A 14361-nucleotide genomic window follows, 5' to 3' on the forward strand; every position below is an offset into this window, starting at 1 on the left:
GGGTTTCATGTGTTTTTTTAGGTTTCAACTGGTTTTATGTCTCTTTCCTTTATACATAAATATATATATGCCCACAGGTATTCGTACACTCATATGCATACAAATATTTTAATTTATAAAAATATATTAATATTTTTAGTAATGCAAAAGTTCAAGCAGAGATTGTACTTCCCATAAAAGTTCTGAATCATAACTCATCTTTTGAATCAATCTGAATTATACTGTGGTTCTTTGAAGGCACAATAATAAATTGCAATATTGTAATATCTTGCAGTGCTTGATATTTACATCAAAACACATAAATATTGCACATTCACATAAACTTATTTCTGTAGCTTGGGAAGCTTGAATTCTGGATTTGTACTGAACTTCTAACATTGTACTGTATGCAAGTTGCCAAATAATGGTATTTCATTTTAATGTAAATAAAATACTGCTTATTTGTAATTGGCTATCCAAGAGAAAATGAAGAAGAAGATGGAAGCAGAAGCAGCAAGTAGACAAGCAGATGTAGATGTGCACTTGGATACCAGATCTCTGGATAGCAAAGGAGCATACAGTACCCAGCACCTTGAAGATAAACAGCTTGGAAAATACTATCAGGAAAGTGCTGTACTGACGTGTTACCTCGGATAACAGGATACTGCTCTCAAAGACGGATGCACATGAGTTTATCTCTATCACCTTCTGTTCAGAGCAACCACAGAAGAAGCAAGTTGGGCAATCTCAAAATTTTCTGTATGTCAGTAGTCTGAGTCTTTGGAACAGACCCAAATAATTGCTGTGGTGGAAGCTAGTTTTGCTTTTGCAACTGACTGTGAAACCCCAACTAAACAGAAACACAATGATGATGAAGCCTGGTGAGCAGCAGATGCTAGCAATGCCAGACTGGAAATGATGAAGTCAAGCAGTTCGGCCACTTAAATTTCACAACGGATGGTGATGTTCCAGTAACGAATAGATGCTAGAGATTCACAATGGCTTATTCAGCATCCACATACACTGAATAAAGAGACTTGAAAAAGAAACACACACAACCACAAAAGCCAAGCTGGTAGAAGCACTGATTTGGGTAATTGTTATAGATAGATGAATATGACAATTCAATGTGCATGAAAAGCTGGACCCAGATGGCAGTAGGTAAGAAAAGATCATAGCATTTACTATGCAGCATAGATGTCAGCGATACAAGGACAGATCACTCCATTTATATCAGGGAAATGGAAGAGGATCTTTTCATTGCTGTGGGAAGATCATGGTATTAAAATTACATGAGTACATAAGGCAAGAAGCGAAGACCAATTTCAGGACAGACACAGGAACACTGAATTAACTCCTTTTAGGACGGTATATATGACTTCAGGATGTTTGATCCAAGAAAGCCTGGCAAATGTTTAAGATCTTCTATAGTGTTTTGCAAAAAATTGAAATGTTATGTAGTTGAGAACATTTGCTTTGACTTCTGATATGTTTGAGGAAGTCCAGTGATTTCACTGGGAAATCTTATGGATGGAATAAAGGGCACAAGTTAGTTGCCCTAAAAATCTTCGTACTTGATTGGGCTTAAACAATTAAAGGGTGCTTTTTCAAAACCATATCCGCAAACAATCTTATTTCAAGTATCTTGGGCCTCACAAATCACCACTGTTTTGAAAACATACTCAGGAGAGTGAAATATACATTTACATTCATATGGTCTGTATTTGAGTTAGAAGGTAACAAAGGTGTTGTGGGGTTAATACTAGGGTGATTAGTTATAAACCCCAAGAAAATAATGAAGAGCAGCAATTGTTACTGCTTGGTTCTAGTAATCTCCCAAAGGCACAGAGTCCAACATTAGGAGAACAGATGAAACAATAGTTCAAAAATATAGGAAACTCATTGTTTATAATATTACTGATGCTGCATATTCCTACCTTTATTTCTAAAAAAGATTGTGTGTAAAAACTTTGTGGTATTAACTGAAAATAACTGAAATAACTGGGAATTAGAGTATATAATCATTGTGCTTGCCAATAGTATTTGAAAACAGCACGTGCATCAAAACTTTAAATATTTTGCTGGCCTTCCAGAGTTTTTGCTAAACCTAGTGTGCATTGGAACCTGAGTGAATGAAATCCCATTAGTCATCACCATCTTAACAATATCCACTTCATACAGAGCTGGCTTCTGCACAGAGGAAGGAAATTACCAGTACTAACAAAGGAAAGAAGATTTATAATGAGCAAATATACAAAAGCTCCAAATAATTATAATATTCACAGCTCGGCAATGACTTCCTAGGCTATGAAATTACTTTTCTTTGGGAAGAATGAAGATTTTACGAGGTTAGTATAAACAAGGGGTAACTGGAAAATCAAATTGCTCTATGCAAGTTATTGTAAGGTCTGAAATAATGGCGATAACATTTTTAAAAACTTGCTTATGAAACACTATATTTTTGTTTTGTACATTATTGCCATCAAAAAATGCTCCTTTTTGAAGTGCTACAAGGGAAATACAAATGGCTAAATACAAATACCAGCTTACCCCTGATACAATAAGTTCTCCGCCCAGGTTCTGAACTTCTGCCTTCACTTTGCTGCAGATGTTGAGTTGGTGGCAGTAGAGGGCAATGCGCTGCAGGTAGGCCAGCAGATCCTGTTTGCAGGCTGAGTCTGGGCACTGCAGACAAAAGAAACATTTGAGTAGATGTAACTGATTTTATTTGATTATAGAGAGGCACTCAGAGGAGACAGTGGCAATGTGTGTGTATTATGTGAATCCATATCACTTCATCTACTTGATGAAATGTGAAAATACAAACTCTACCTTTCATTTAACTGAAGATTGATGAATTGTAACCTGAAGATGCACTATATCTCTTTGCAAAAAGAAGAAATCTCTCTGTCAGCCACTAACAAAAGGCAACGAAAATAATACAATTGCTATGTTTAAGGCTGAGATTCACTTATGGTATCAGTTTGTACAGAACAGATTGAGCAGATGAAAGACCAAGTTTAATGTGAAACACCAGGCTGGCTTCTGGGTGTTGAGGTTAAGTTAAATTCCATATAAACCCAGTTCTAACTGGTTACATCCAGTCTAATACCAACTCCTGACTATGTTGCCAGGTTCCCTGGTATGTGTGGAGACCTTCAGAGGGCACAGCAGAAGCCAGTACCATTTTTGACATGCCACAGACTCAAGAGGCAGAGGTGAGACTGCTTAGGTTTGGTAGTGACAAGATTTGGTAAGCTTATTGTTAATGCATAAATACATTAATTTGTGCCAGAAGGATATTATTTAGTAAACTGTGACATATTACAGATTCTCTCAGAAGATGACATCAGCATTGCAGCCCTTCTGAAGAACACAATGAAACGAAGTGCGCTAGCAGCCCAGAAAGCCAACCGTATCATGGGCTGCATCAAAAGGAGCGTGACCAGCAGGTCGAAGGAGGTGATCCTGCCCCTCTACTCTGCTCTTGTGAGACCTCCCCTGGAGTACTGCGTGCACTTCTGGAGTCCTCAACATAAAAAGGACATGGAACTGCTGGAAAAAGTCCAGAGGAGGCCACGAGGATGATCAGGGGCTGGAGCACCTCCCGTATGAAGACAGGCTGAGGAAGTTGGGGCTGTTCAGCCTGGAGAAGAGAAGGCTGTGTGGAGACCTCATAGGAGCCTTCCAGTACCTGAAGGGGGCCTATAGGGATGCTGGGGAGGGACTCTTCATCAGGGACTGTAGTGACAGGACAAGGGGTAATGGGTTCAAACTTAAACAGGGGAAGTTTAGATTGGATATAAGGAGGAAATTCTTTCCTGTTAGGGTGGTGAGGCACTGGAATGGGTTGCCCAGGGAGGTTGTGAGTGCTCCATCCCTGGAGTGTTCAAGGCCAGGTTGGATGAAGCCTTGGGTGGGACGGTTTAGTGTGAGGTGTCCCTGCCCATGGCAGGGAGGTTGGAACTAGATGATCTTGAGGTCCTTTCCAACCCTAACTATTCTATGATACTATGATTCTATGAATTGGTCCCTCTGCATGTCTAATGGATATCTTTTCATACTAGAGGGAAGGCTATCTACAGTCCTGTGCCATTTTGGACATTGTGTATCTCAAACGTGTTTTGGTATGAGTTACATTAGGTCAAATGTGGCAGACTCAGTGAAATCTTTATAATCAATATACCTAGAAAAGTCTCAAGTAAAATTTATTCATAGTCTCTTGGACCCTTAATAGAAACTGCATCATCTTCTGCAATATCAACAGCATAATAAACAACACTCCTGTAGTTAACATTCAAAGTCTTGCCTCAAGAGAACAGACCTCAGTAATTCACTCTGATGAAACATTGCTAAAAGGGTCTATTGCTAACCACATGTCTCCAATAAATACTTTTTGGAGCTACCCAACAAAGTCCGACTGACAATGTTCTTTGAATGTAGAGCTTGGGGAACAAAGAGTTTGAGTAGGTCTTTTTAGCACCTTACAAAGTTTATGCTCAATTTTTGTAAAACATTAACAGAGCACTTCAACAAAACCTGATGGAATGAAACACACACGATTCAACAACATCACAACCTCTGACTTGAAGTGACTGCTTTAGCCCCAACAGCTAAGAATATGTTTGCAGTGAAGTAGTTGCTTATATTATCCATAACCCTGAAAGCAGTCCCTTTGCTTTCTTTTTTTTTTTTTCCTCCCTTTAAAGCTAACAATAAACAAAGCTGAAGGTTCATTGTGGCTGTTACATTTAATCTGCTCTATACTTATGGCAATGCTATAAAGCCTTTCTTTCTCAGCTGCTACATCTTTCAGGCATGAATCCTTAAGAGACCTTCTTCCTGCTGGTGACAATTTAATACAGAAATATTCACCCTACTCTTGAAGTCTATGACCTGAAAGAAATGAACTTTAAATACTTCTAGAGAGCTGACAAGGCTTTAAATATAAGTAGCTTGGAGTGAATGAAAGTGTAAGATCTCTCTCACTGGAACAATAATTAAAAATGCAACTGTCTATAAAAAGTTTATATTTCATGAGTGTCTCCAAAGTTCTGTAAAATATCATTAAAGTGCAAGCATTAAAACAAATACTTCATTCTCACAGTGACTTTACTCCTTATGATTAAAGTGTGCCTGTTACAGTCTTCTGAATTCTAAAGTGTGACTTCAAGCCAATGCACTCTAAGCATAGCAAGTCACTTTGCATTTCTTTCTTTAAAATATTCCACCTCTGCAAATATTGTAGACGAGGAATTTCAGCTGACAGATGGATTTCTTCTTTCTTATGCTAAAATGATCAGATGCGACATTTGAGGGACTGGAATGGGTTAACTACAGGAAAAGTGCTTGCTGATACTGAAGAAATCCTAACCCCAAATTTCTGAGGTTATAGGAAAATGGGCAGTTTCAGGTTTCTTGCCACTCTGGCCCATATTCCCCGGCAGGATGTGTTACACACTATGAAATGATTACTTGAAGAAATACTTATTTCGAAAAGACAGACTAGAGGGAAAAAAGATATCAGTTTCCACTTCCAGCAAAATTTCTTCTGATGACAACTGAAAGGAAAGAAATTATAGGATGGCTACAAGGGAAAAACCAGTTAAATTTAATTTGCCTAGATCTAAAATTAGCTACCTAGAAACTAGATTTGAAATTTGGCTTTTGATTTTTCACATGATGCTTCCTTTTGCTCTCCAGATGGATAGATAATCCAATCTGCAAGAAAGGGGCTGAATATAGCAAATTTATCTTTCCAGTTGTGACATGAATTTGAGGCTGAGGACACAGCCCCTAGAACATGGAACAGCTGAAGGCACAGTGCAAAGCAGAAGCAAGGGAGTCAGGTAATCTTGAATCTTGAAAAACATGAGTGCCGTATCAAGGGAAATTGCTGGAAGAATAAGCTGAAAAGAATATAAGGACACCCAGGCACATGGCAAGAGTAAAAGAGCATCCAAATCTCTCCTGTTTTCATGACAGCAAATACATGTCTAATTCTAATACAATTGCCTGGGTCCAGAAGTGAGGCTGTGGAACAGTTCTGAGCTTTAAAGAAACTCATTTATGACTTTCCTGTACTGCAAAACCCAAGCTGATTGGTATATAAGAAAGAACTTATATTCAACAAGTACATTAATATCCAGGCAGTGACTTTCAACAGGTAATTTTTTGCCAAGTAAAGATAACCTTTTCCTGCAAAAGTCAACTCATTGATAGAGGTCACATTATATATCTGCTCATTTTTGTTATTACCTGATCAGCTACAGCCCGTGCCAATTTGTCCATCCTTGATCCTGCCTCTGCAATCTTCTTGGCTGCATTAATGACATCTGATGTATTCTTCAGGGGGCCTTTACCTCTGTGAAATGCAATACAATTATGCACAATCTAAATAAATCATGAAAGGCAACAGTTTTAGTGACCCTGTTTAGTGTTTGATTTTAAAATAGTAACATAAATGGCTCCTTAATTTATTACAATTTCACCTTTTAACTACTTTACAGAATAGCTTGATTAAGATATCGGTCTGATATATTTCCTCCCTCCTACAAAATGCCTCACTAGCAATTTAATCTGATGGCACCTTCAAGCACATGAGCCATACTTAATAGTAGATGCATTTTTAAGTGCTCATTAAGCCAAAATTCTTTCTGGAATACACAACTATTTCAAAATCATCTTATTCCCAAGCCAGTGCTAAATGTTAAGCCTGTCATGTCTACAGCAAGTATGGCACATTTTAGAAAACCTTTTTAGTCGATTTTTTGTCAGAAAAAGAAGATATGTGAAGCACAATCCTTATGTTACAGTTAAACCATTTATAATTTCCTTTACGACTGATCTTTCACTATATTTTAATGATGTACAAAACTCTGATTTTAGTCATTAAAGTTACCAACATGTATCTAGACAAGCAGTAAAAAGTCACTGCACACAGAAATTTGTTTCAGAGTCAAAACTTTAATCCTGTTTGCAATAATATATTTGCTACTGCTCCTGAGAATGGCTTAGTTGGAAGTGAATTGATTTTCCTTATTATTCTTTTCTTATACTATATGGAGAAAGGCGGCTTAAGACACCTTAAACAGCTACTGAAATACAACAAGTATCCCACTTCTGTTGAACTTAAACTGTAGGAAAAATCCTTCATAGTGACCTCAGATGTTTCTACATTAATCACATCAGCAGATCTTACTGTCACAAACTCTTTGCATTTGAAAAATTATTCTATTTTAACAGTGCTGACATTACAGTCAACCAAAAAACGTGTGAAAGGCTTTGTTCTGTTTCAATGGAATATATTAAACAAGCTTTTATTGAATCTGATGTACACAGGGGTGCTCTTTGATTTATTTTTGTTTAATTTACTTCAAATGTGACAGTAGTTTTCACTCATTCTCCTATTAGTTCTGTCTTTTGATGGTAGAAAATGTAATTACAAAACTTTCAATTTGATGTTCAATGTATCAGAGATTATCCAAAATTGCAAAAAATTGTTCATACTCTGGGCTGCTGCTTTAGAATGTTATATTTTCCTTCCATGAAATGATGGCTCTGTTTGGGCAGTTTTTCACTCTGCTTTTGGGCAGAAGAATCAGCGACCCAAAGAAAATACAATTATGAAAGTAATTAAGATTCATCTAAAATGTCACCTTTTACAAGACGTTCTACACTGTCATTTGCTATACAGGAGTGGTGAGTATACTGCAAAAAAAATAGCTGTAAAAGCACACACTGAGTGAAAAACAAACAGGCTGAGAGATTAATTACTTAGAAAAAAGTACCCTAACAATCTATTAATGTAAGCAAACTTTCTAGATGCTTATTAAATTTAAAATGGATAAAAATATTTGCTGTTGCCTATCACCAATTAACTAACTATAGAAGTGCAAACAGTAGAGCTATTTGCAAATTAATGGTATTTAAACACCCCCACATCCATCCATCCATTCATCCATCCATCCTCCATTTATTTACCTATCTATCTACCCACCTACCTACCTACCTATCTATCCATTCATCCATCTATCTATCAGGTATGTGCAAACACTGTATTGTCAATGCAGAGACTGTCTCCCTCTGAAATGGGTTGAAGGTTCCTCCAGACACAGGGCATGTGACGAGCTGGAGATTAAGAAATCTCTTTGAGCACCCCAATGAGATGAATAAATGTTTTATTTTAATTCTGAAGGAAAACATGAAGATTTTTGTCCAGTTTTGTCTAATCACTCTTTGATAAGTACCATTTAAACTTTTGAACTCCCCTTAAAAATAATCACTGAAAAAATGTTAATTTATTATGGTGATCTGCAATTCAAAGAATCTTGTAAAATGTCCTCCCTGGTGAGACAGACAATATGACTATATATAAACAGAATTCTTCTGTTTAAACGAGATCACTAATGAATGGCCTTTTGATGCTTTGCAATTAGGGAAGAACAAGACATCAATAGAAAGAAGAAATGAAAGCAAAAAAAAATCATTGCTGTCAGGCTCCAATAAGGTATTAGATCAAAATAGTTTCCTTTCATATGGGATTTTTTTTTTTTAAGGAGTTCAGCATTCAAAATTATATAAATAGTTTTGCCATTATTTTTGATTGACACAAATTGTATTGAAATGTTGAAAGTTCAGAGAGGCACATGCATTTATATGGGTACTAAACGAAATGCCAGTTGAGTGTCTTTAAAGTCACAGATTATCTTTGCTGCCGAAACTTAAAATGATTTGCAAACAAAACAGGTACGCAAAGGAGAGAAAAACTTTATGTGATTAATCCCTTTTGGAGAAGTATCCAGAGCAGTTATGTGTGGAGAACTGTAGAGCCTACATTGTTATGTATGATGAATGTTACCTGGCTTTGCATCCCCCAAAACACATCTTAATGGCAATAAATTGCAACAGAAAGGAAAGGTGCAGGATGTCTGAAGAAGTTCTCAGCACAGGCTGTTTTGTCCTTACCTAGTAAAGTCTGTCATTTCCATCATAATCATGCACATCTGCTTTGCCAGCACAATGATGTCATTACCACTGTCATCCCACTTGGCCACCTCAGCATCCAGTTTGCTCTTTTCTTGGTGGAATATCTCCACCTGCTCGGCAATCTTAGCCTTTTCCTCCTGGGGAAGCTGAGCCATGATAGCCTGGAGAAAAAGTAGAAGAAGATGGAGATGATAAAATGAAAGTTAGAAAATGTACATTTCCAGTGGACTAAATGGCATTCTAGTTTCTTTCAGTTGAAGATGTCAAGGAAAATCCAATGGAAACTCGATTCTGTTAAGACAGGCAAAACCAAATTCACAGGATGCTTATAGCTCTTTTTATACCTTAAAGAAATAAAAAACTATATATGTGATGCCATGATATACAGATTATTCACCAACCGATATAGGAAGACTAAAGAAAATTCCTATTCAGTCTTAACTTTTAGGAAAACCAAAATGAACGACATCTATGGGAAACGCAGACTAAATTGCCAGTGTCTCCCCCAGTCTCGTTCTCTGTCAGAAAGAGGTTTTCTGCATAACCCAACACTAAAATAATCTATGACATGTAAGATAATGCATTTGAAGTGGATTGTAATGAATGTACCTTTCAATAATGTTTAATGGTCTTTTTGTCTCTTGGAGGATATGCAAAAAGGCACTACACAGGTTGATCCTAATCTGCCTTGACATTATCAACAAAGCAGAAAGTCATCCCCCCCCACCAAAAGACAAAAGAAAACCCTACAAAATTATAATAATTACTTTTGAAGATCAAATGGACACTTCCAATAATCATTTCCAAGTTGAGCTCCTATTTGGCTTTAGGGGTTCTGAAGCCCATATTATGCATTTAATGGGGTGTGACACATGCTTAAGTGTCATTACATTTTTTCTTGTTTATGTCACTTTCAATCAGATGAAGTCTTTTTCTACATATTCTTAAAATGCTCTTGGCTTTTATAAATTCATAATTGACCTTTTCCAAACCCGGAATGAAAAAAGGGCTATAAACAGGAGATCAGAAAATGAGAAATTTGCAAGTTAATCAAATTAAAATTCAACACGAGTTTTAATTAGGCCTTATCAATGTAACTCAGCAGTTTTAAATGTTAGCGTATTAGTCTTTTCACAGGAAAAATGCCATGTAAGTCTAATAAATAAATACAGAAAATACACATAAAACAATAGAACATGTAAATTAACTGAAATTTAAGAGAATGTGATAGGAGTAGTAAAATTTGGAAAGCAAATCCATATGTCTTGCACGTGGTTTCTTTCTGTGGGAAAGTTTCCCCATACTTCTTTTAAACTCATACAGTGTTTTAACATTTCTATTCCAGCTACTGATGTGTTTTCAAAGAAGTATCCTGCAGCAAATGCTGTTCATATATTCAAGTTTTATTTCTATTTAGGACCAACACAAGTCTTTCTACTGAAATACTAATAGCCTTATGGAGTAAGCATATTAAAAAAAATCCATTACATTCCACAAATAAAAATCCTTTTTTTTTTTTTTTAATACAGAAAAGGTTCAAACAAGACGCTGTTTTGCTTAGCAGACTCATTTCAATGAGTCACTCAAGACTATGGAAGGGGCAGCTTCTGCTTACCAGGTTTTCATTTTAGGTTTTCATTGTTTGCTGCTTCTTGTGACATATTGCATTCTACATTCTTCAGGAATAGGACTGTCTTTATAATATATTCTGTTTATACAGTGTGTAGCTGATCAAAGCAGAAGGTTTTAAGTGCAGCAGTGATAATAACCACAATAAATGTAATAGAATTTAAGACTCCTAAGTCCCTAGGTGAACTAGATTCTTAATAAAAATATTACTGCAGTCCTTACTTGGTTTTCAGATCAAGAAAGGATGTTATGCTACCCAATCCTAGATATAATGAAACAAAAACAATAAAAAAGACTGTGAAATAACTATACTGTATCTCAATTCTTTGGTATCTGAGACTTACTTTATTAGTCAATTCCTTGAATATATAAAACTGGACTTTTTGCTCTCTAAAATATACAATTCCCCAAATATAGTCAACTACACTCAGGACACAGTTCTGCCATTTTTCTCAGGGTAAGAGATGCAGGTATCATTCTGCAATTCCCCTGACTGCATGGTTTTCAGTGCCAGTTCACCCAGATCTCCGGGGTTGACCTACAATCCATTTGCTTTTCATAGAATCATAGAATAGTTAGGGCTGGAAAGGACCTTAAGGTCATTCAGTTTCAACCCCCCTGCCATGGGCAGGGATACCTCACACTAAACCATGCCACCCAAGGCTCTGTCCAACCTGTGTAGTGAAATATATGATATGCCCTTGATATGCAAAGACAAATTTGTTTTGTCCTGGGGATGAAGTGATAGAAACCCAGCTATTTCACGGAATAGCTTATTTACCATGTATATCAAATATTCAGGGAAATTAAGACAAAAAGAAACCTCTGCCCATTCCACTGTAGCTAAGTCTCACATTACTCCCATACCTCTAAGCAAACTCCATTTAGATTTGCATCACTCTACTGTTTCTTTTCAGGTTTGTGTCAAGCCCTAACATACTGTGGGTCTTTCACGGTAGATAAAACATTCCCTTTCCTGGCCCTCTTAATTGACCATTCAAAGCATCATTACCTTTTGGTGTTCAGGTTCTCAGCTCTACAAATCATCTTCCAGAAGTCACCGTTCCAGTTACCACTTTTTGCTACAGTGTTTGAGTGTGTGTGTGGAGGATGGTTCTCATTTAGTGTACTACTTCACTTTTAACACTTATCCAAAGAAACTGCAGACCTGTGCAAAACATCCATGAAAATCACTCCCAGTTGCCTACTGGTTCCATAATGGAAAATCTTAAGGCTTTTCTTTAAATTCTCTTTCCAGTCAAATATATTTTCATGATGTTGTTTACTCCCCAAATTCTATTCTGATGTGGCTTTTGTTTGGGTTTTTCTTTACTAAAAGCCCCTTTAGTAAAAGCCAAGCATTCATCAGAAAGTGGCATAATCCTGAGCGTTAACAAACTTCACTTCTCTAGCACCTGTGATCCCTGAAGCACTCATCAGCTTAATTTCCAATGCCCATGCACAAGCTGAGGTCGCAAATCACAGTGACTGGAGTTTATCATGATGTAATTACCCTGGTAAAATTACATTGACTCAGTAACAAATGTCTTCAATTACAATTAAATTACAGGGACTACTCGGTAGCTTAAACAGATCTTCTTGACAGGTTTGCACACTGGGAAACATGACTAATGTAAGATTTCTCTGGATACAGCACATGGTGCCCTGATAGGAGGGTTTTTTTTTTTTTGTTTTAATTTGCTGACTACTCCCATAGTTTCAGTACATTCCAAACCTGCAAGGCCTGCTCTTCCAGCACTAGCTGGAGCAAACAGCTGATACAAGGCATCACATAAGCCTGAGGAATATCATTGAATAAAGTTAGTGCTTTTCAAATAGGTGAGACATGAAAAACCTTTAAACAGTCAGGTCAGCTTACTCCTTACTGTCCTTTTTTAAGTGACCCTGAAGTTTTGAAATCACTGCATTGCTTTCCTAGGCATAGCTTTTTATTTGCAGCTATTCAGACACTTAATTCAGTGCGTGTGTTCTATACTCACCCTCGCACTCTGGCCAGCAATAAGCTGGTCATCTTCAGTCTGAACACTTGTTCTGCTGCGAACGTCATAATCTTCCTGCTCAAAGTCTGAATCATCCTCTAGCTCTTCAGGCGTCTAGAGGGAGGGAAATAGCGAGAGAAAGCACAAGAGAGGAGATGACAAACTTATAAAGGATACAGACAAAGTCCTATGTACAGTAAGCTCTTATTTCATTGACTACCTGCCCAGAAAATGTTGTTTCTCTTTCCTCTTAAATTGACTTGTCTGCCCCAGCAGTCAAGAACTGAAATTGAATTGTCTTAAAAATTAAGTTGTTTCAATTCTAGTTTTCTTTACAAATGACATTTATCATTACCTTGCTGCAACTTCCCTTAACTCTGTTAACAAGATGAATGCAGTTCCAGGAACAAATATCCTTTGGAAACACTAACAACCGGGATGCAGTATTTAAAAATAATGTTATTTCATATATAAATGGACACTCTTACTGTTACTGGAATCACCATGTAATCTTCAAAAGAGAAAGCAAGTACCTAGGAGAAAATAACTAACATCCTGGAAAAAAGAGTTATCAAAGCAAATAAGATATTTCCCCTTGAGAGAAAATATAAATTATGAAACAAATGTAAAGTTTATAATTTGCTTTATCGTGTAGGTTCACGTGGTTCTTTTCAGATACAAAACTTTGGAATTCGCCTTTTCCCCTAAACTGAAATGACATTCTCTCGATTGCTACAGATGATTTGAGGGGCAAATCGATCAGATCTAGTTACATGTATGCTGGCTTCAGGTTGTTTAAAATGTTGGAGGAAGGAAGAAAAAAGGTAATTGATGGATCCATTTATTTATTTTTTTACCTTCTAGCAAAAAAATCAGGAGCAAAAAAATAATTCCTTATATATACACACACACACACACACACACAGAGCCTACCTTAAATCACTATTTAGTACTATATTTAATACAGATAGTGCAAAACCAGAAATAGTCTTTAGAAGGAAGTTTACTTCCCATTTTGTGCTTGAATAGCATCTAGTACAACAATCTATCCACAAGTAACTTTTATAGGTACAATTCAGGATAGTGGTAATAGGAAAGAGAATGACAACAGCTGTGAAGAGAAATCCTCACCTTAGTGGATACCCATCTGCCTCAGTGTTAACCTAGAGGGCCAACCACTGCAGAAAAAATCATCCATGCTGGCATTTCATGCTTGGAGGCAACGTCAAGTTTGCTAGCACAGGTGCTAATCATTGCCAGTTGTCATTACAGCTCTGTTTTGAAGATGCTCAGTCACTAGGAACTGGTCCAAACCCTCTAACATAATGCAAAGAAGTCTTTTGGCTATATTTATATTACAGTCCGGTTTCCAATATGAAGTGCACGTCACTGTAAAGGGAAATCGACTGCTTTGCTAGCTACATGCTGAAGTGCACATGATGGGGAGAGTAAAACAGCCATCTTCATTTGGCTTAAAGAGTATGAATTTGATGCTGAGCACTGGAGGAAGAAATAACCAAGTATGACAGGATGGTAATGAAAGTGAGGCTGCATCTCGGAAGAGATACATGTACAAATAGAGTGTATAACAGGATAGACAGGAGATGAAGTTTAGGTGAAAAAATTAATTTATCTTTTCTCTACTGTCACAGACAAAAAAAAAAAAAAAAAGAAATATTGGTACCCATCATTCTCATGTCCAATGGTCTTGATTTCCAATTGCCTTTAATCAACTTATTGTCACTGCTCAGCTGCCTGAGCTCAG

The 14361-nt window shown here is 36.9% G+C and overlaps 1 protein-coding gene across 7 annotated transcripts in view; it reads right to left on the bottom strand.

The window, feature by feature from the left end:
* The window catches only part of CTNNA2 (catenin alpha 2), a 510177-nt gene that overhangs the window by 24605 nt on the left and 471211 nt on the right, over nt 1-14361 (bottom strand). For all 7 annotated transcript variants that reach the window (XM_065661830.1, XM_065661839.1, XM_065661849.1 and 4 more), the window contains 4 exons: nt 12597-12710; nt 8947-9128; nt 6238-6343; nt 2530-2664 (listed from right to left, as the gene is read on the bottom strand). In XM_065661830.1, coding sequence (XP_065517902.1) covers nt 2530-2664; nt 6238-6343; nt 8947-9128; nt 12597-12710 — 537 coding nt within the window. The remainder of the gene's footprint in view (nt 1-2529; nt 2665-6237; nt 6344-8946; nt 9129-12596; nt 12711-14361) is intronic.

This window comes from Lathamus discolor, chromosome 1 (genome assembly GCF_037157495.1).
Source record: "Lathamus discolor isolate bLatDis1 chromosome 1, bLatDis1.hap1, whole genome shotgun sequence".
NCBI classification, from domain to species: domain Eukaryota; kingdom Metazoa; phylum Chordata; class Aves; order Psittaciformes; family Psittacidae; genus Lathamus; species Lathamus discolor.